Source organism: Quercus robur, chromosome 9 (genome assembly GCF_932294415.1).
Source record: "Quercus robur chromosome 9, dhQueRobu3.1, whole genome shotgun sequence".
Classification (NCBI taxonomy): domain Eukaryota; kingdom Viridiplantae; phylum Streptophyta; class Magnoliopsida; order Fagales; family Fagaceae; genus Quercus; species Quercus robur.
Window position 1 is genome coordinate 45,842,049 of NC_065542.1, and position 22,256 is coordinate 45,864,304.

The window sequence follows — 22,256 nt, forward strand, 5'->3', positions numbered from 1 at the left end:
GCAATCAAAATGATGAGCCTGCTTAGATTGACTTCCTTTGCTTTGAATTGTATACAACTTGGAGTAAAGGGAAGTTGATAATGTGGGCCATGTGGCTCACATTATTGGCTTTAAAAAAAAAAATAAATTCATTTTATATTTTTATTTTATTAACATGATGGGCTCTTTTCCCATGTGAGATTCTCAGACCCTAGATTAGGATAAAATTTGTTTTTTATTAAAGTAGTTGTCATGTTTGACTGCACTTAGATAGGTCCAATATGGTGTAAACAGATATATTTGATCATGTATGTTAATCAAATAATAAAAAAAAAAATCCTCCGCCCCTTCCTTCATTGACTTGATACATCTGAATGGCTGCTTAGTGTTGTTGTTACAACTTTCATCTTTTTGTTTTTTTGTTTAAACTTTTTTTCATAGATCTAACTTTAGTTTTTTTTAAAAATAAGCTAATTTTAAATTTTTTTTGTTCCACATATTATAAATAAATTATTAAATAAACTGTATTTAAATGCATTAATTTCATGGTGCATAAGAAGCAAGCATGGAAGATATAGATCCTATCAATTAACAAAGTATTTATTTTTTTAATTTATAACTTGAGATTTTTGGAAGAGGGATCCAACAGCTAAGTGAGATGACAATAGAAAATTCGAGCTTAAATCCAATTTTTTTTTTTTCATTTATTTATTCTATTCTATTTTCTTGGAAATTAGTATTTTGATTTTCTGAACAAGGTACTTGAATTCAATTTTTCAAAAAAAAAAAAAACTTGAATGCAGGCGGCATGTATACCAGATCCGAACTTAATCGAAGAAAGAATCTTGATTGGCCCAAGAAATATATAAGTATGTGCTAGAAATGGGCTAAAACCAATTGGCCCAAAAACCAAGCCCAATAACTTAAATGGGCACAACATGCCTTCAAGTTCAAACTAGTACATTAGCTGCTTCGGTTGATAATGTGGAGAACTTCTATTCAATATTTCAATCTTGGAACAACATGCAGATTTAAGTTGTTTGTTTCATTGCATCCAGGCTCATCTCCACTTCTTGATCTCTCTTAAATATATATATATATATATATATTTTTTTTTTTCATTCAATTTCTCGATAATTTGTTTTGTCATTTGGTTTTCGGTTTTTGCTTAAGTAGTTCTTTTTTATTTTATTTATTTTTTAAATTTAACATTTAAGAAAAAATGTTAGTTTTGTACTACTATTACAAGGTCTAGCAAGGATAAAGTTTCTGTTCAGTGTCCTATAGTTCACTAGATCTAAAGAGGATACGAGACTAACATGTTTTTCAAATTGGATTCAAAATTGGACATGGGTCATATCTAAATTGCATTCACTGTTTCAATGCAATGAACATGAGTCATACCTGTCTACCAATATTGTTATTTATGATTCATGAATGAGAAAGAAAGAATTATTAATTTTTATTTTAAAATTATTAATTATTCAAATTAAATTTTATTAAAATATACTAATAAAGTAGTCACATGCATTTTTAGTCCTCACAATTTATAGAATGATCATTTTGTCTATTATGATATCTCAGGAACATGTGGGTTTCAGTTAACATAATTAGTGAAATCACTTGTTGTTGAATAAGAGATTTGAAGTTTGATCCTCACCTGCATCAGAAACTAATTGGTGTCTTGATTTAACGATAAAGAGTAATCATTAAAAGCCATTTTGCATTGAATAGAAAGTATAAGAGGTCTATTTGAAATTAAGCCAAACTTGAGGAGCCATTTTGCATTTTATCAAATGCCAAAGTCATGAGTCTACTAATCAAGAATTGAGATTGAGAAGGATTCAAAACTTTTCTTTTAAGAATTTATGTTGAGAAGGAAGAACAGGTTGGTTAGGGATTCAAGTTTCAGATATAGGGTGTTGGGTTGGGCCAATCCAAACCCGTCCCATGGCCATAACTACTCTTATCCTGAAGCCTAATGGGGAGAATGCGGTAGTTTAGAGTGAGAGTTGGTAGTTGGAATCAACCCCTACTACTTTTTATAAATTGTTACTCAAAATCATAAGTTCATAACCCATGGGAGACTGTAATACAATTTCATATAGGAAAACTAGTTCTCGACCCACACTGATATAATAAATCCTGTGCACATGAAATAATGATGACAAACCAATAATGAGACTATCTGCTTCATTCTCTAACCTTTATTGTATTCTAACTAATTTGGTATTTGACACATACAAAATATTATTTCATGAAAGAAAAATGCAAAATATTAATGCCCATGTTGCCTACGTTAAGTTGAAAATAATTATTGCAAGGCATGACGAAATAATAATATATTATTAATGTTAGTGATCGTGGTGATTCTACTTCAGAGAAGTTAAAGCAAGTTACAAATGGTTGATTTGTATTTAGTCTTGGGTTGATTGCATCGTAGGCGCAAGGTTGAAGATGACTAAATTTGGGGATGACCATTGGTTTTACATCCAGGTGCAACGCACCGTTTCACTAATAATAGAAGTGCAACGCATCGTTTTCACTTAGGAAGGAACGCACCTTTTATGTATTTGATATTTAAGCTTCAGGAGGTAGAACGATGTCATTTAAGAGTTGAGCAGAGTTTCAGTTGTATTGGCGCGAAGTCTCTGTCAGTTTGGGAGTTAGTTAGCTTTCCTAATTTCACGGAATTGATCTGTATAATTAGGATCAATTCTGTTATTCAATATCTTAGGCAGGTTACATTATATATATGGTTGTACTCTCAGTTTATTCATTAAGCAAGAAAATCTATTTCTCATTCTCTCTCTTTTCTCTCTCTCTCTCTCTCTCTCTGTTACTCCTTTCTTTCTCTAAAGTTTTCTCTTCACACAAACAAATCTTAGTCTTAGTCAAATTACTCTTTAACACTGAGATTGTACTTTACAATCCTTTAAGAAAATCTTCATGGTATCAGAGCCTGAGATTCCTATACAAAACTCAACAAAGGCAGCCACAAACTCAACAGCGGCATCGTCTTCTTCCACAAGTGCAAGCTCATCAACATTTGCTAATTCTTCAATGAATGTGATGAATCAACCACTTCTTCTTCTCTCGAATATGTCAAATATGATGACAGTCAAGTTGGATAATACCAGCTATATCGTGTGGAAACATCAAATTACAATGATTCTAGAAACTTATTCTCTGTATGAATTGCTTGAAGAACCACAATTGGCTCCAGAGAAATTTCTTAAGGATCTTAGTGGAGCTTACACTGCAATTGTGAATCTAGAATATACACTCTGGAGATCTAAAGAGAAGGCCTTACTAACCTTCATCAGCTCCACTCTCTCACCATCAATTTTGTCTCTCACTGTTGGATGTGCTTCTGCATTGGAAGTTTGGAAGGTTCTGGAGAATAGGTTCTCTTCAATCTCTAGGTCTCATGTGATGAACCTAAAGGGAGAGCTTCATAATCTTAAGAAAGGTGTTGATTCTGTGGATGCTTATCTGAGGAAAATCAAAGTTGTGAGGGATAAGTTACTAGCAGTTGGAGTAATTTTAGATGATGAGGAGTTGCTTCATATAACACTCAAGGGTTTGCCAAAGGAATACAATGCTTTCAGGTTAGCAATAAGGACCATAAGCACACCATTAAGCTTTGATGAATTGTCAACTATGCTCAATGGTGAAGAGGAATCCTTAAATGAAGGGTTAGATACTAAAGATTCAATTTTTGCATTGGCTGATACTGCTACTCCAAGGCCTGGTGGTGAAGAGGAATCCTTAAATGAAGGGTTAGATACTGAGGTTTTGTAGTTCTATTTTAAAGATCAATGAACACTAGCCTTTTTAGATATTGAATATAGACTTCCAAAGATATGCTTGCTATTTTTCTACTTGAAATTTCCAATATTGTATGAAACTGGTACTTCTCTTTAAGAAGGTGAATGAACAACTAGTTAAGAAAAGACAAAACTTGGCCTTAAGCAAGAGAAGATTGTTGAACCATTCAAAAGGAATTCATAAGGATAAATATTTAATACTCACAAATAAGGATAAATACAATATTAATAAATGCAATTATTTCATTCCATATATGAGCTCCTTAACATTTGGCACATACATAGTAGTTAATAGCACAAAAACTTAAAAAGTATAATATCATAGGTATTAGATTTATATTCGTAAAGAAAACAAAAATCTACTACAATTTTAAACTTATCTATAAATACTATGTTAGGAACCCATGAGTAGAACTCACATTTGAAAACCAGCTTGCAAGGGAAGGGTGTCATAGTGCTTATAAACATATGGTTAAGCCTATATTTAATCTATATGGGACACTAGGATCATAACATACTATATAACCGAAGTCATGGACTTTTTGTTAACTTCATGAGACTTTGGCACATCAATTTGTCAAGTCTAACAAATTTACACCTTAGTTATTTATTTAATTATTATTTTTAACGTTTATTTCCAACTCCCTGTTGCCCCGATTTTTTTTTTTTTACCATTCTTTCTCTCCATCCCCAACCTACAAAGTCGATCACTTCCCCTCCCTCAACTCAGCCAAAACCCACATTGAATTCATCATTCTCTCAAGACCCAACCAAAAGATGCAGAGAAAGATAAGTAAAAATCCAATATGGGTCTAACTCCTTCGTTGAAAACACACTCTATACCTCCTCTTCTGCTTCTTTTAAATCTCAAAGTCTCTTCGTCTTCTTCTTCTTCAAAAACAAAGTTAGGATTTTTTTTTTTTTTTTTTAAATTTTTTTTAAGGCTGAGATCAGTTAGTTGTTGAGTCCGATCATCTTTCTTTGTGAGCTTATTAGCAATGTCTTTGATATAGACCATTAATATAGATCTGCTGTATTGCTCAAACTTTGATTTTGTTTTATGCCTAAAACTATTTGGAAAATTAAAAGAAGAGGAAATTTAGTAGTTTTTTTTTTTTTTTTTTTTTTTTTTTTTAACGTTTATATTTCTTTGATATGTTAGTAATTGTGGCCATTTTGGCCTATTTTGGTGCATTTTGGCCGAAATTAAATGAAGCTAGCTTTTAAGAAAGAAAAAAAGAGTAAAAGAAAAAGAAGAAATTTGTAGCTATGGATTGTGCTGGACAAAGTTGCAGTAAATTTTGCAAACCTTTTTACAAGATTATATATGAACCACACAGAAAGTTAAATTAATTGACAGTTAAAAAAGAAAAAGAAAAAGAGGATGAATACAAAGTTATTTCAACAACCATGTTTTGCCTCTTCTTCATTTAAAAAAAAAAAGAAAAGAAAAAAAAAAGACTTACATTGGAGGCTTGGATTTTTTTTTTTTTTTTTTTTTTTTTTTTTTTTGGAGAATCAAATCAACACGATGTATTAAAAAAGCTGAGCAAAACTAGCCAAAATTGGCCAAGAGAATAGAATTTATGTGTGTTGGAACATCCTCCATCCACACCATAAGACATGACTAACATGTTTAGTAAGGTTATGAGCAACTAAGTTACCATGTCTATAAATATAAGAAAAGCAATCAAAAGAAAAAGAAGCCAACAAAATTTTGGCCTCAGCCTCATGTCACAACTAGGCTACTTCTTCCCATAAATCAATAACCCACTAAAATACATTTACTATTTTATTTGTTCATTTTAATGTTTCATTAGTTTTGGTGGACAATGGCATTTTACTTGATGTGTTTCATATTTGTTTGCTAACAAAACACTCCCTTTTCTTTTATTTTTTTTATTTTTTATTTATAAATGCTACGTCTACAATACTTTCTCAACACTTTTTATAACAAAATATATGTGTTAAGTTTTTATTGGTTCTAATTTGAATCCACAACTTAAATTATGTTTTTGCCCACTCATAACAACCTACCACTTAGAATTTATTATAAAAGTGTTGGGAAAATATTATGGACAACATTTCTTTCTTTTCTTTTTTTTTTTCCCCAGTGACAACTTATTCTTACCCCACTTATTACCAAAATAACTTTAACTGTTTACTAGCCTAAAATATCTTTAAACTTTACAGTGCTATAAAACATAAGCTTAAATATTAAGTGAGCCCAACAACTACAAATCCTGTTTCTCCTCATCTCAAAATTGGGCATAGCATTGGCCTTTTTTCAAAGCCACCTATTATGCAAGTTTGGGCATTATTTTTAGAGATAGTCATGATTCTCCTATTATAGTCCATACTAAATTAATTCCTTGCCAAGGAAACCCATTGTGGATGGTTGCCATACTCTATTAAGTGTTACACTCTTGTCATGAACTATGGATCAAGGATTTGATTGTGGAGCTTGCCAACTCACAGTTGCTGGCATCAATTGGGTTGCATGAACTATGCTTGAATGAGATTTCAGATGTGTAGAACAAATTCATGCTTTTTGTGAAAATAGGCAGGACATATATCCTATAGGATAGTTTCTAGACTGTGTAATAAGTAAGTGCAAGCATTGGAGTTCTATTGCTTTTGAATTTTTTTCATTAAAAAAAAAAATTTAGAATGTTTCATAAATATTTCATTTTTGGAATTTTCCCATGCATCACACAGGTTTGCGACTAGTAAAACTTAAATATTATCACACAAGATGTTTTTCAATATGCATGTACTGCATATCGAACCAATTTATTATACGCATAACACAGAAAACTTAAATATTCTTACACACGATGCCATCAATATGCATGCACTACATATCGAACACTAACGATACTAAAATTATTAACTTAATCCTAAACATAATACACACACCACATAGAACCCAGGTAGGCGATGCCTTACATAGGTATTCATTCTGATAGGTAGTCCTCGTAGTTGAGGACATTATTACATTACATTGGTGTAAGTTGCCTATTGATTGCAGCGGCTAGCTCTTTTGCAAGTTGTAGCATGTGATACCTACACCTACGGAGTAACATCAGATTGGTCTCCTTTCGGATTTTTTCCACTACACGCCTACATTGGTCCATGTTTCGCTGTGGCATTGTGAGCGAGAAACGGTCCACCAGAGGCGCTTCGAGTAGCATGAGATTATTGTGCAGAGTGTTGGACTCGTTAATGCGGAAGTCCCACTCCCGCCTTAGTCCGGCATAGTATTATTCCCTCTCATCAGAATCTCTCTCCCTCCTATATTTATCTGGAAAATGAGGTAGTAGCTAATTGCGCATTGACATTGCAAAATGTGACTTCAGATCGGTATATCTAGATGTCATGCATATAGGACTACATATAGGAGTTTTGCATGGGTGATTATTTACGTGATAGGACTATATAGAGGACTATAAATGTCATGTAACTTGTTTAAATAATAAACATGGATAGTCTTATAAATCACCATATAATAGGTTGGTAACGATAGTTCCATACCAATTGAAAGCCAAACTTTATCCCATCAGAATTGATACTTTGGAATACCTAATATAAGTTTGAGGTAGGGTCTAGGAAATAGCAAAAGCAGTAACCACCATTAGGGTGGTGTATAAGGATCATTTTACTCTTTTTTTTTTTATTTTTTTTATTTAGGATAGGTAAGAAAACTTGTATTAAGAGAAGACTACTTAACTAGAAAAATGAAGTAGGCAGAAAAATATGTACAAACAGCAAAGAAGAAAACAAAAAACAAAAAAAAAATTATGTATAGGAAGGATCCATTTACTCTTTTCCACATAATACTAATATGCAAATCACCACCATAACTCTACTAATACCATAATGTCACCCATTTGACATGATAAAAAATAATTTTGAGTATTGACACAAAACACCCAAATATCATATGAGATCATAAAACTTGCCTTTAGAAGAGAAGGCATGCAGCAGAACATGTCTAATTAAAATTTCAAGCATATAGGAGGCTTCTTGGACTATAGAGTTTTCACCTTGTAAGGGCAATTAGTGTGAAAGGTTCAATGAATTTATGTTCGTAAACATACAGAGTACATCCAAAAGTTCTTCATGCCCATTAAGATCACAGATCACTACAAAACTCCTTGAATTTGTTGAGGTTCTTCAATTGTTGAACTTTATAGTCCTTTTATAAATCTCTAGTCTAATTATCTAATCCTAGCCTGCTTCCATTAATCCAAAAAAATATGGTTCAAATTCATTGAAAAACAACCATCTTCAGTACCCAGAAAATTCAACAAATCGATGCAAGCATAACATATTAGGCAACAAAATCTCCACAAAATTATATCGGCTTAATCAATCTACCACTAAAAATTAAAATCTTAATCAATCTAGCTTTTCCTTAGCATTGTATCCTTTATATCTTTTGAATAAACTCTCTGTCATAGACTTACATATTACAATATTAAAAGACAAATAGAGAAAGTTCTCTGGTAAGAGGTAACTTGTTGACCTTTGTAATAAATTGGTCATGATTGATACCAATGAGCCAGCATCAAGAGGATATAGAGAGACTTTTATAAGTTATCATGGGTTATTATGGTTGTTCTACCAAAATTACTACATTTTGAAACAAATTCTAGCTTCCCACATTATATCAGCATAGTGGAAGTGAAGACAATTAGGTAATACTTAATACATATAGATATAACTCTTAAAACTCAATTACAAAAACCAAGCAACATGATTTACAATTATTTGAAGAACAACCAAATAATTTTCAATTTCAAAGCAGCTATAGCTCTTGTCTACTAGCTGCCTAAGATATTTTTAGGCAAATTAATGCAAATTAGGAATTTCAGGCAAACTCAAATCAATGCAAATTAGGCAAATGTTAATAGATAAAAATTTAGAACTCTTTAGGCTCACAAAGCCAAACTCAAATCAGATTACATGCACAAGCCAAACTTAACTCAGATTAAATGCACAAGCCATCTACTTTTTTACTCAACTCAATACACAAGCCAAACTTAACTCAAATTAAATGCAGAAGCAAAAAAAATTGAACTCAGATTTTAGAAATTACCTTAATGCGTTTCTAATCGTTTAATTTTGGTTTCTAAGCTTGATGGTGAGAGTTGCAGGTGAGGGTTATGGTAGAGTTGCAGGTGACGGTTAGGTTAGGGTTTGGGTTGAGTTTCGGTCTATGGGTAGAAAGTAGACAACTTGAAGATGGAGTGCACTTGGAGAGGAGGCGCGTTGGAGAGGGTGTACTGAACAGACTAAGGGAGATAGAGGTGGCTATTGATCGGACTGAGGGAGACAAAGTGTTTTGGAGATGTTACATTCAAAATTTGATTTTATTCTGCATAGAACTCAATTTTCACATTGCCAAGTTTTAAATTGTCCAGCTGGAATATTTTATTGCGGATAGAACCCGATTTTAGTATAGTCGAGTTTCGTATAGAATCCGACTTTTAGATAATCGAGTACTAAAACAGGGACACGAACCTAAATAGTTTGAAAACGGGGACATATTGCTTTTTTTTTTTTTCTCTTTCCAAAATAAGAGCAAAAGCCCAATATCCCCCAATACATTCATATCATATTATTTTAAAAAACAAAGTTTTAGGTTAATATAAAAGGTTAGGTAAGGGTGGCTAACTATTAGTGCCAAACTAAATTTCTAAACACATAAAGGTCTTAATTTAAAATTGAGGGTACTACTATCCTAGAAAATATTTTCAAATTTAAATGGTGGGTTGGACCATTAGGTGCTTCCTGAAGCCTTCTTCACCAGATGATTCTATAATTTTTATTTTATTTATTTATTTTTGAGAATCAAGATGATTGGTGTAATGTTATAAAAGAATTTATCATTCCTCATTAAATAATTTTTTGGGGGCATTTCACCCTAAATAATTCTTTAGCAAGTAACAGACCAATAGTCGTTTTTCTTTGGTTTCAATATATTATAAAAGATTGAATTATAATTTATATTCTTAAAGTTCGGGAAAATTTTGATTTTATTCCCTAAAATTTAAAAAATTGGATTGTGACCTCTAATATTATATGAAGCTTTGATTTGATAATAGAAGTTTCATTCAAATGGCTTGTAATGATATCTTTCACCAACAAACCAAGCATATCAAAATCGATTTCAACCTTGTTCAGCATCACCTCCTTCATTGTTCCTTTTGGGTGATCTTTGTTGCCTCTCACGATCAACTTGTAGACATTTTTACCAAATCCCATCCTCTGGATGCTTTTGTGATCTAGTTTCCAAATTTAGGTTGGTCTCTCATCCTTCATCTTGAAATTGAGGAGGGCTGTTAGTGCACTGTCACTGTACTTATGTACAATATTGTGTCATAGGCGTCTCTCTATATAAAGGCCTCATCTTGTACAATATTCTATGCATCAATATATTGAGAATTCATTCTCATTTCTAGCATATCTAAAATGCTTCTTAGCCAAAAAAGAAAAGAAAAGAAAAGCATATCTAAAATGCTGAGGGTAATCGTAGGTGTGCTGGAAACCGGATTATATTTGAATGTAAGCTTTGTTATAATCCCCCTCCTCTTTTTTTTGATTGCTTTATTAATTGATTTTCTTATTTGGTTTTTCAGTTACATTCAATGTTTTCGAAAAGTACTATGAAATTTAATTAGGTGCTCAGAGATTCCAAATGTGAGAAATAAATTAGGTCATAAAATTGTTGAGCTTCTTATAAATTCCCTAATACATTTTTTTTTTTTTTTGGGATACATTGATACTTGGAGGTGGGGGAATACAAACTTTAAGGGCCCGTTTGGTAGCATTTTAGCAACATGTTTTCAGTTTTTAAACAATATTACACGCATTTCCACACATTTTTTACTCACACGTATTTCAAAAAAATACAAACAACATTATTCAAATTACTTTACCAAACGGGCCCTTAATGTCTCATTTAGAAACACTAGGAGATGCCAATTGAGCAGACATGACAAATGGTCGGGTCGGGCTAGGTTGGGTTGGGTCAATCGAGTTGTAGGCCAAAATGGTGTGGGTTTAAAAACAGGTTGAAAACAGGGTCGAGATCATCAGGTTGCGTGTGGGTCGGGTCGGGCTAACCTATGTTTTCACATGAAAAAATAAAAAACTGAAAAAAAAAAAAAAATGCCAAATTTTTAGGGAGAATGAATCAAATCAATCATGGAAATGAATTGCACATAATACTATGTGTTTTTTTTCCTTGTTAAGTGGGCACCTACAATTATTAGACTATCGGTGTTACTATTATACATTTGAAGGGAAAAAAACAAACAAATTAAAAAATATAAAACTTTCCATATATTTCCAATTCTGATAATTTTGTGCATGACTAAAATTCTTAACAGTCATGATAACAAAATCTTCTATATATAAATCACAGCTAGAATGTTTATAATTACAAATTTACAACTTGAGAGAGAAAGATAGATTACAGGATCATAAACATATTAAACACTTTGACATGTATATATATATATATATATATATTTATCTTTACTAAAGACGTATGAAAAATTAATAATTAGTTAAGGGGTATCAATAGTGGTGTGAAACCTTGCAAAAATTGTGTTAATAATAAAAATTCATGTGATTTACTGTCTAGGAACAGATTACTCTGCACTTTTTTATTTGGGGGGAGAAAGATTTCAGTACATTGGGTTATTCACAATTGTAAGTTTCTTTTTGGAGGTAAATTTTCAAGCAATGGCATCCTGAGATAATTTTTGCCACATATATGTACTAGAAAACTTGGAACCAGTACTGGAAGTGACCAAGGGTGAGATATGCTTTTAGTTTTTATTTTTACGAAGAAAAAAGGGAGGAAATTTATGACTTGCAAATTGGAAAACATCAATTAGCCAAAATTTATGACTTCCAAAACACACACACACACAAAAACGGTAAACAACAATTTATTTGTGAATTCTATTTATCTGGAAAATGGTCTCAAAACTAGATCATTTTAAAATATAGGGGAAACAACCCTCAATATTTGCAAACCTCTACTTGTAGCATTATACATCTAATAAATTACGAGTCACACTGCCATGTTTTTTTTTTTTTTTTTTTTTTTTTTTTTTTTTTTTTTTTAAATTAGACACGCAAACTTATTTTTAGAATAACATATCTTGAGAAATGGATTCAGAGAATGAGAGAGCACACAAGCTGATGCTAGTAGCTAGTGCTTAATATGTTTATGATGCTGCTGAGGAGACAAAGTGTTCTCTTAGCCACTTGAAATACGTCAACAGCTCATTGCGATCGCGAAGGCTCTCTTTAATGGCTGGAATTTCGTTGAAGTTTTTGATCCATGCCTGTAAGCGAGGGTAGCTATCAGCATCCAGCACTTTGACCCCAGCTGCTTCTTGAGTGATTTCCAGAAAGCAAGCTATCCATCCAAAGGCTAAGTCAGCCAGTCCTATGTTATTGCCACCAAAAAACTTCTTCTCCCCAAGACCATGCTCTTCTAGGATTCCCAGAAGTTCTTTCATTTCTTTTGTTGCTTTCACTTGTTGTTCTCCGCTAGTTACAAAGTATCCAGAAAAATTGTTTTTCTAAATCGCACAAAGTATCCAGTTAGAGTGGGTAACATCTCCATCTTATATATTATCCGAGTCTAGAAAAAAAATGTTTAAAGCTTGTTTGTGTGTGCAGTTCATTATAGTTAAGATTAATAAAATCTACTAGTTAACTCAACTAGAAAGTTTTTTGTCATTCAATAAGGAATTTGAGTTTGAATCTTATCTATACAAAAAATCAATTGATGTATAACAATTATTATGAAATTGATGCTATAAATTTGAATCTTATTATAAACAAATCTACGAAAGAGAAAAAGACAATATAATCACCGTTTTTTATTCTCCTCTTATTATTTTTATCTTTACTTCTTTAGTTAAATGACATTTACAATGGAAATACTTTTAAAACTTTCACATGCGGACCCACCCCGAAGAGATCTTTAAGCAAGCAACTTCTCTGAAAGATGAGTACCAGAGACTTGCTAAATCCCTCCCTCACCAATAAGCGTTGGACTAAACATACTCTGTTTCATTAGTAATATTAACTCCCACACCCCCACCAGAATTTCTTTTGTACTTCTTTTTTTATATTAATATACTTCTATCTTTTCAGAAAAAAAAAAAAAAAAAATCCTTTCACATCTATAAAAGAAAAGTAATAACGACAAAGGAGACTAGTAAAAAAATAAAGAGAATGTTAATGAATACCTTTAGGGCAATTATTAACTAATTATTTTAAGAAAATTTTAATGAAAAAAGAAAAGAAAAATTATTATTTTGACAGTTTTTTTTTTTTCCCCTCAAAAAAGTAGCGCCAAAACTTTACTAAAAGGACAATTTATTTACAGTACCTTAAATGCTGTTCTTTAGGTTCTCATCTTAAAATTTTACCATGTAGTTATTTATCTAAAAAATATACTTTCATCACATGAGAAAAAAGAAATTAATATGGCAGAATCTTAAGAGGAAACCTAAGGAATAATATCTAAATACTGTACTTAAGTCTTGCCCTTCCTAAAATGAATTGTTAACAATTATTTTAGGGATAATTACACTTTACCCACCTATGGTTTGCCTCTAATTCTATGTGCCTACCCGTGGTTCAAATTTTGACACTTTGCCCACCTGTGATTGTCACCGTTAATGTGCCGTGTACCTACCTCTCCCTCACCGTTACTCTAACATAGAAATATGTAAAAACCCACTACCATCCAGATCAAAACACTCTCACTCATCTTAAACGTGAAGAACATGAAGAACATACCCAAATTTTGAAAAATTTTGAAACTTGAGTTGGCTCACTAAACCCAGAACATGAAGATTAACCGAAAACTAAGATGAAATAGCATTATGCAAAACAAAAGTAAAGGAATCATACAAGAGAGAATAAATTATTCAAATTTCCTCAACCAAAGATTTCACTCTCATTCTCTTAAATTATTTGGGACCCGAAATATCTGAACTATCAGGAATTTTAATTTTTGGAAGCCCAGAAGAACAAAATTCATAAGATTGAACAATTCAATTTCTTTTCTTCTCTTCCATTATTGAGCATCCAAAAAAAAAAAAAAAAAGCGAAAGCTGGAATTCATTTGAGAAAGCTCTAATCACTGATAATTACAAAGTCCACGGCAGAACTCATTTTCCCAAGACAACCCTCTCTGCCTCGTCACCTCCGACGTCCTCTCCCATCTAGAAAACGACGAGAACAACCCGTTCGAGCCCACCGGGTTCATCACTGCCTTCTCTACCTGGTCCATCGAGCCCAACCCCTTCTTCCTCCGCTCCTCTCTCTCCTTCTCCGGCCACCTCGCCGAACTCGAGCGAACTCTCGAATCTTCTTCTTCGTCCTCTTCATCGTCGATCGTCGTGGTCGAATCTTCTTCTTCGTCCTCAAAATTTCCAAACTCTCTCTATCTCTCTCTCTTTCTCTGAAACTCAAATCGAAACCCAAGCTCAGCCACAATGAACCACTACCACATCTACCAAGCCATTGGCAGAGGCAAAAACTCGGTACCGTTCTTGCTCAAATCGAAGTTTCTATTTTTTAAATTTTCCCAATTACAGTAACTTAACCTAGTTTGATTTATTTATTAATGTGTTTGTTTGTTTCCAATTTTTGGTTCATTGGATGAGAAATATTAATTTTTGGGTTTAATTTTTTGTTAATCTTCAAGATTTCTGGGTTTAGTTTTTGGGTATGTTCTTCTACTTTTCTTCAGACTCATTAAACCCAGAACATGATTGTGGGTTTAGTTTGGGTACAATTAGTTTGAACATGAAAAATAGAAAACCTGGGTTTAGTTTTTGGTTAATCTTCATGTTTTGGGTTTAGTGAGCCAACTCAAGTTTCAAAATTTGGGTATGTTCTTCATGTTCTTCATGTTTAAGATTTGAGTTAGAGTGTTTTGATCTGGATGGGAGTGAGTTTTTACATATTTTTGTGTTAGAGTAACGGGGAGGGAGAGGTGGGTACACGGCACATTAACGGTGACAATCACAGGTGGGCAAAGTGTCAAAATTTGAACCACAGGTAGGCACATAGAATTAGAGGCAAACCACAAGTGGGCAAAGTGTAATTATCCCATTATTTTAAGAGTACTCGTTAATATGAACCAAAAAATAACAATAAAGGAGAACAAAGTTGTAGGTGTGATTTTATGCAATGTAAGAATAAACATAATAATCAGTTAGTTGATGAATAATTACCTTATCCTCTCCAAACTTTGCCCAGAACCGAGCCACAGCTCTCTCATGAGGATCATCTGGAAGCAAGGGGTTGTGTGGCCAAGTCTCTTCAATGTACTCAAGAATGACAATGGATTCTGCGATGGGTTTCCCACCATGAACAAGCACAAGAACCTTCTTATGGACAGGGTTGTACTTCAAAAGCATATCACTCTTGTTGAATATATCCTCTTCAACATATTCATATTTGATACCCTTGAGTTTTAGTGCCCATATAACTCTGTAAACATATGGACTAGTCGAAAATCCTATTAGCTTTACTTCTTCCATTCTTACTTAGATTTTCTTGCTTCCTGCCCGAGTGAGTTCATATATAACTAGTCAATAGATTCTCTTGCTTTATCTACAAGCATATGCAATTGCACAATTAGAAGACTTTTTTTGGTTGTCTTTATAGGCTATTATTGACTAAGGTAAGTTGATAATGTAGGCTATTATTGACTAAGGGAAGTTGATAATGTGGTAATCTTAATCAACTTCTCTAGTCTTGTGGTGGAAGAATTCATATGGGTTGTAAAATTTTTAATGAAAAATATTGTTCAATCAGTGTCCGTTTGGTACTATTTATTTTTATAATTTTTTGAAGACACTTTTGAAATCAAAAAATTATATTTTAAAAAAGTGAGGTTTAATAAAACTCTACACCAAATGGCCAAAAATCATTGGTTTTTTAGTTATTAACAGTAAAGTTTGGTATAAGCATTTGAAAATTTATTGAGAAACTTGAAATAAAGGGCAAGAATAATGCATAAATTTGAGAATTTCATACTTCTATTGCAAATAGGTAAGCATAGAGATAAACATATTAAAATGTGGCAAAAATGGTCAAATACCATGTGTACATTACACTAGCCAAGGCATGTGTGAATGCTGATGTGACTGAATCTAAACCCTACATGTGAGCTAGCTATGAGGAAGGAAAGGGGGATGTCGGCTGAAAAGAGGATCTTTGGCCCGTGCCAATGGCATGAACATCTTGGGGAAGAGTGAGATTTGCACTTGGTGTGGACACTCAACACTAGGCTAGTAAAAGGGAGATAGCGACCCCCCATGGCGAAATGCTATAGAACACCCCTTATTGGCTTAGCTTGTGTTGGACCACTGCTAAGGCCACGTCCATCACTCCTAGTATCCCTAATGTCCCTTTCCTTGTCTATGACTTGCTCCCTACGTTGTAGCAGAGTCGCCTTTCATCCCACTACCTTGATATCAGCATGTTTTCTTTCTCATCTAGCCTTAACATAGTGCAATAGCTATATTTGGATTCAAATGGAGGGATCACGGTTTGACACCTGTCCTTATGTACCTAACAACATTCCTCATACTATAAGAGGAACATGTTGCTGAACAATTAGGGCAAGAATCTAGAAAGATAGAGAGAAAGAGGTAAAAGCTTGGGTAGGAAAGTAAGGTAGAAACAAAGAATTGGGAAGAATATCACCATTGTATGAAGACCTTGACTTTCACATTATAGAGAGCTCTAAGATTAAGGGACATTCTTCCCTCTACTCACCCGTGGTTTTTTATCCCTATCAAAGGGTTTTTCACTTATTTTCCCGTGCCTTTCTTACTTTCTTTGTTTCACATTTGCATTTCTCTAGACGTTAAAGTGTTAAAGTTTCCATTTCTTATTGTTCTTAAGCTTTTTCACTTAAATGTACCGTCAAATTCATCACTCGTTCTCTTACATTGTCTTGATAATCTGACTTGCACGTACACCATATTTGGCTGAAATAATTAGTGTTCAACCATTGTTTGGGAAATAATTAGTGATCAACCACTTTTTAAAAACTTTACTTCCATAAAATCTGCCACGATGGTACCTGTTGACTTGGAATTTTTTAATAAAAAAAGTCTAGGTGGAACTCGAGTTTCATAAACTCTAGTTCCTTGTAAATAAAATTCAAGCTTTATAAGCTCAAGCTATTTAAAAATTTGGATATAGAACTCGAGTTCTGTGTAAATTTCTTAAGAAACAATATATAAGCATGTGAAAATCTACCGATTCAACATGTTTAAGTAAACGTAATGAACAACATCCAAAGAATATAATCCGGGAGAAACCAAAGAAGAAAAAGAATTGGAGGGGAGATTGGACAAAGATTATGTTCGCAACCCCCATTAGATAGCAGTCCAGCCGAAAAAGGACCAAAAATTCAGTAAATAAAGATTGTAGTAAGTGTAAAGTGTTAGAGACTACCTTCAATATAGTCGATGAATGAAGCTTGAAAGCATGTGGTTTAGTACTTCAGTTTGGATTGTGGGTAATGCTCAGGGAGAATGGCAATCACAAGAGAGAGAGGGTAGGTTAAAAAAAAAAAACAAAAATAGATAATAATTAATAGAGAATGACTTAATAAATTGTCGCAGGTAGGCTAGTCGCCAAACACCCGCAACCAACCTACCAGGGTAGTTTACTCAAAAATAGTTTAAACTACAGGCAAAGGGGTTAATGTAGAACTTGAGTTTAAAGAGCTTGAATTCTATGTTCAAAATTTTTATATAACTCAAGCTTATAGAGCTCGAGTTTTGTTTACAAAGAATTTGAGTTTATGAAACTCAAGTTTTACATGGCCTTTTAATTAAGAAATTCCAAGTCAACAGGTGCATTGTGGCAAATTTTTATGGAACTCAAGTTTCTAGAACTCAAGTTATATGTCAAACTCGAGTTTCATGAATTCAAGTTTTAAAAAGGTGGTAGATTGCTAAATATTTTCCAAATAGTGGTAGAACACTAATTATTTCGGGCGAACATGGTATTTTGGCCATTTTTGCCATTAAAATGTAAGCTATTTTTTCCTAGGAAAAAAGAAATGCATTACCTTGTCCTCTTCAAACCTCATCCAAAACCAAGCCAATGCCTTCTCAAAAGGGTCATCTGGTAGCAAGGGATTTTGTGGCCAAACCTCCTCAATGTACTCAAGAATAACATTTGTCTCAGCAATTGGTTTTCCACGATGAATGAGCACCAAAACCTTCTTGTGAACTAGGTTGTACTGTAAACGGGGATGAAGTCAGAACTTTGAGTTAGGGGGGCAGCTTTACTATTGGCTATGTGCGTTAGTTTTAACCTCTGATTTTGCTATTACTTAACTGCTGAGATTTTTATTTTATTTTATTTTGTGTAGGTAAGAACAAAATTATTTTTATTTAGAACTTTTTAATGGGCAAGGTTGTTTATTTTGGACAAAATTGGTAAATTGAGCTTATTTTTTATTTTTTATAATTTTACTATTGGTAATTTTTGTTGTTGAGCTATTTTTTTTGGACTTGTATATTTTGTTTTAAATTTTAGATCTATAAATTTTTTTACAGCCCCTAAAATGAGGAAAATGCTAAAGTTACAAACTTTTTTATAAATTACTGATGTGATAAGTAATTATTGGTAAGTAAAAAAATTGATGTCAATAATGGGCCCATATGTGAATCAATAAGAATTTGCTACCAAAACAATTTGTAAAAATGTTTATGAGTATAATTTTACTCTTAAAAGAATCAATGATATTGTTTAAGGGAAGCAAAGTTTAATTTTATAGAATAAAATTGCTAAAATCAGTACACATATATAATAATATTTTTAAAAAAAAAATTGGGGGGAGGGGGGCCATTGGCCCCCCTAGTCCAATGATGGCCCTCACTGTAAAAGAAGATCACTCTTGTTGGAAAGATCCTCCTCTACATATTCATATTTCACAACCTTGAGTTTTAATGCCTATGTAACTCTATAGCAGTAAACATCATAGGAGCTTTTTATGTTGATGGGCCAAGGCTCATTCTACTAGGTTGAGGCTTGTCCTACTGTGAGTCAAAGAGTTGGGTTTAACCCACTATTCTAGCAGGACCTAGCTAAAGGGCCTTTTTGCACAAGCTCAGTATCTAAAATAAAGACAACAAGCATTAACAAATATATGCATATTATTCCAGGAATGTCAGTATATGTTTATAGTTTTTAGAGCAAATATCTAGCAGGAAGATTAGTTATAGTAGGAAGCAATCAACGTAACCAATATAACAGAATATAAGATGATATAGTAGAATGTATAATGACACTAGAATGTGAAATAATACAGTAGAATGTAAAATAATAGGTTCTTTTGCTAGAAGTGAACCAAAGAGAGCTCAAACCCTAGCTTGGATAATCTTGCTATTGGGCTAAGCCATCAAAGTTATGCATTTTGGGGAACGAGCCTGAATGGCTACTCATTGCTTTGTTGGGATTTTAAAGAGTGGGATTGCTGTAAAAGGGAGGGAAAAGATGGTTTATTGGTGCATGCCTTTTCTGCTATGTTCACTCTCTTTTCTTTTATTTCATTCTTTCTTATTTCTCTTTCAATTTTCTCTGTTTCTTGCCTTAGTCACTATCCCCCATTCTATTTATGTCTACTGTTCCTATTTATATTGGTTTTAGCCCGTGGAATTTCTCTATTTTACCCTTATTGCTCACCAATCGTTTTTGTTTGCTGTGAGCACCCTTTTAGAGTTGCCCACTAGCGCAATAGTTGTTCGGCCTCCACTACACCTTGACATGCTCAGTGCTTTCTATCTCTTCCACTACTTATTTCACGACGAATCCTTATTTGTTTGGTTTTGCCATGGGTCTATCTCTCTCATTCCAACGGGCAAAACATTGAGTTTCTCTCTACCTATCTCTATGGCTTGCATCAAGTGGTTCTAGCCATTTACTACCTATTTTAAGCAAAGATACCATCTTAGCAAAGTACCTCCCAAAAAAGGCATTGGCAACCTCCCCCCCCCCCCCCCTAAAAAAAAGCCAAACAACACCCTTTGCAAATTCCTTGACCATGGGCCCACCTCCCTTGCATTGGCTGGATACAAGTTGGTGGTGCTCCGGCCAAAATGTGGTTGTCCCGTTACTTCCTATTTTGTCTTCTTTTTTTCCCACTCCATTTCTGCTGCTGATGTATGACCTTGTCTCGTTTTGCGCCTTACATTTTTTTTGCCCGTGTTTATCTTTTATGGGGGATGGAATGGGCTTATTGGGCTTGCCCCACTTTTGCCTCTTCTTGGGCCCATGGGTCTACCTGCTGCTACTTTCTGCTGGGCTGGCCTATTGGGCCTTGTCTCTTTTTCTTTCTTTTTTTCTTCTTTGGGCCTTTTCAGTTTTTTGTTTCTGCGGTTACTTACCAATTACATCAACAAACATTAAATAATGGGCCAAGTTCCCAATAGCTTCACTTCTTCCATTTCGTTAAACTAGACGCTCTTCTTTCTAACCAGCTAATGAGTTCATATACTGACCAAATGGATTGGTTTTTTTTTTTTTTTTTAAATTTTTTTGGAGAAAAACAAATTTTAAACTTCAAATTCAAAAGATTAGGATTAGGAGAAAATTTGTTATTATTAAAGTAGATACCACGTTTGACACGACTTAGGTAGGTCCAAATATGGTGTAAACAGATATATTTGATATAAAAAATATCCTCTGCCGTTTATCCTTAAAAAAAAAAAAAAAAAAAAAAAAATAATCTTCTGGCCCTTCTCTTCATTGACATGGTACATTTGTGTGGCTGCTTAGTGTCAGTTTGTTACACAGCTTTTTGTTTTTTTTCAAAGATCTAACTTTAGTTTTTTAAAAATAAGCCAATTTTAAATTTTTGATTCCACATTTTATAAATAAATTGTACCTAAACGCATTAATTTCATGGTGCATAAGAAGGAACCATAGAAGATATATATCCTATGATTCCTATCAATTAACAAAAGTTTATTATTATTATTATTATTTATAACTCAAGATTTTTTGAAGTGGGATCCAACAGTTAAGTGAGATGACAATAGAAAATTCAAACTGAAATCCAAAAAAAATGGTTTCATTTATTTATTCTATTCTATTTTCTTCGAAATTAGTATTTTGATTTTCTGAACAAGGTACTTGAATTCAGTTTCTCCAAAAAAAAAAAAAAAAAAAAAAAAAAAAAAAAAAAAACTTGAAATCAGAAAGCATGTATACCAGAATCAGATGACTTAATCCAAGAAAGAATTTTGTTTGGCCCAAGAAATATATAAGTGTGCACCAGAAATGGGCTAAAACTAATATTCTTGGCCCAAAAAATAAGCCCAATAACTTAAATGGGCACAACGTTCCCAACCACAAGCCTTGTCAAATATATGAGAACATTTGCTGCTATTTGGTTGATAATGTGGCGAAAGTTATTCTTGAATGCCTTTACTCTTGACTTCGGTTTTTTAGGTATTTTTAAGCGTGCAAACATGGGATGAATTTACTCCCCCAAGGCTAAATTTCTACTAAAGTACTTCTCCTCGAAGAAATAAAGAGGAATTTGATCACAATTACACTTTACACATTCTACACGTAGTAAAAGAAAAGAAAGATTAACTTATTGGTGGCCAGCTATGAAGTCCTGTTTATATTGCTTTGACAAACTATAAAGTTCTATTCATATTGCTTTTTGACAAACCATAAATTTCTAATTCATATTTATGATGTGTTACGCATAAATGCTCAGTACAATCTACAAACTTTATGAGTAATACATCCACTACCTAAGTAATGCTACAAAAAATTTGACAATTTTTTTTTTTTTAATATCAATTAAGTTTGCAAGATTTTACTGGATTTTATTTAGATTCATCATTTATATTACTTTCTTATTTACTATTAACAATGCATCACATTAATTTATGTCAAATTTTTTGTGTCCCTGATTTTCTCTTAGAAAATACCAGTTTGAACTTCGAAGTATTAAAGGCTACCAGTTCTTTTCACTGGTGTTCTTAATAACCACAAACACCATGTAGATCAATTCTAAGTTTCAAACATAGCCCTCAGACCAAAGCAGGTGGACCGGGTTTGAAAGTCACTGGGTCAACAACGAATAGGCCCACCAAAGTGATTGGACTTTCTCAAGCGAAGCAAAGCCCCCACAACTTTAGCCCGTTGTTAAGATCTCAGGCAAAACCCAAAAATGAAAACCCCAGTAAAAGCCTGAATAAAATGATGGGAGGATTTTAGCATGATGCCTGAGGGTAAGTAAGACGATATAAAATGTTGAAGACTGTTAAGAGATACTAGCCTCTAAGCACGCGCTCATGCGTGTGTTTAGAGGCTCTTCTATTTTTTGGATAAATGTTAATTTATAACATT

General features: G+C 33.2%; 1 protein-coding gene across 1 annotated transcript; it reads right to left on the reverse strand.

Moving 5' to 3' along the window:
- Positions 1-11,940: 11,940 nt before the first annotated feature.
- Positions 11,941-15,418, reverse strand: LOC126698678 (probable glutathione S-transferase). The gene is made up of 2 exons (XM_050396057.1): positions 15,092-15,418; positions 11,941-12,415 (listed from the first exon to the last, which is right to left on the reverse strand). Exons 1-2 carry the CDS (start codon positions 15,398-15,400, stop codon positions 12,056-12,058), a joined length of 669 nt encoding a protein of 222 aa, XP_050252014.1. The 5' UTR covers positions 15,401-15,418; the 3' UTR covers positions 11,941-12,055.
- Positions 15,419-22,256: the final 6,838 nt, after the last annotated feature.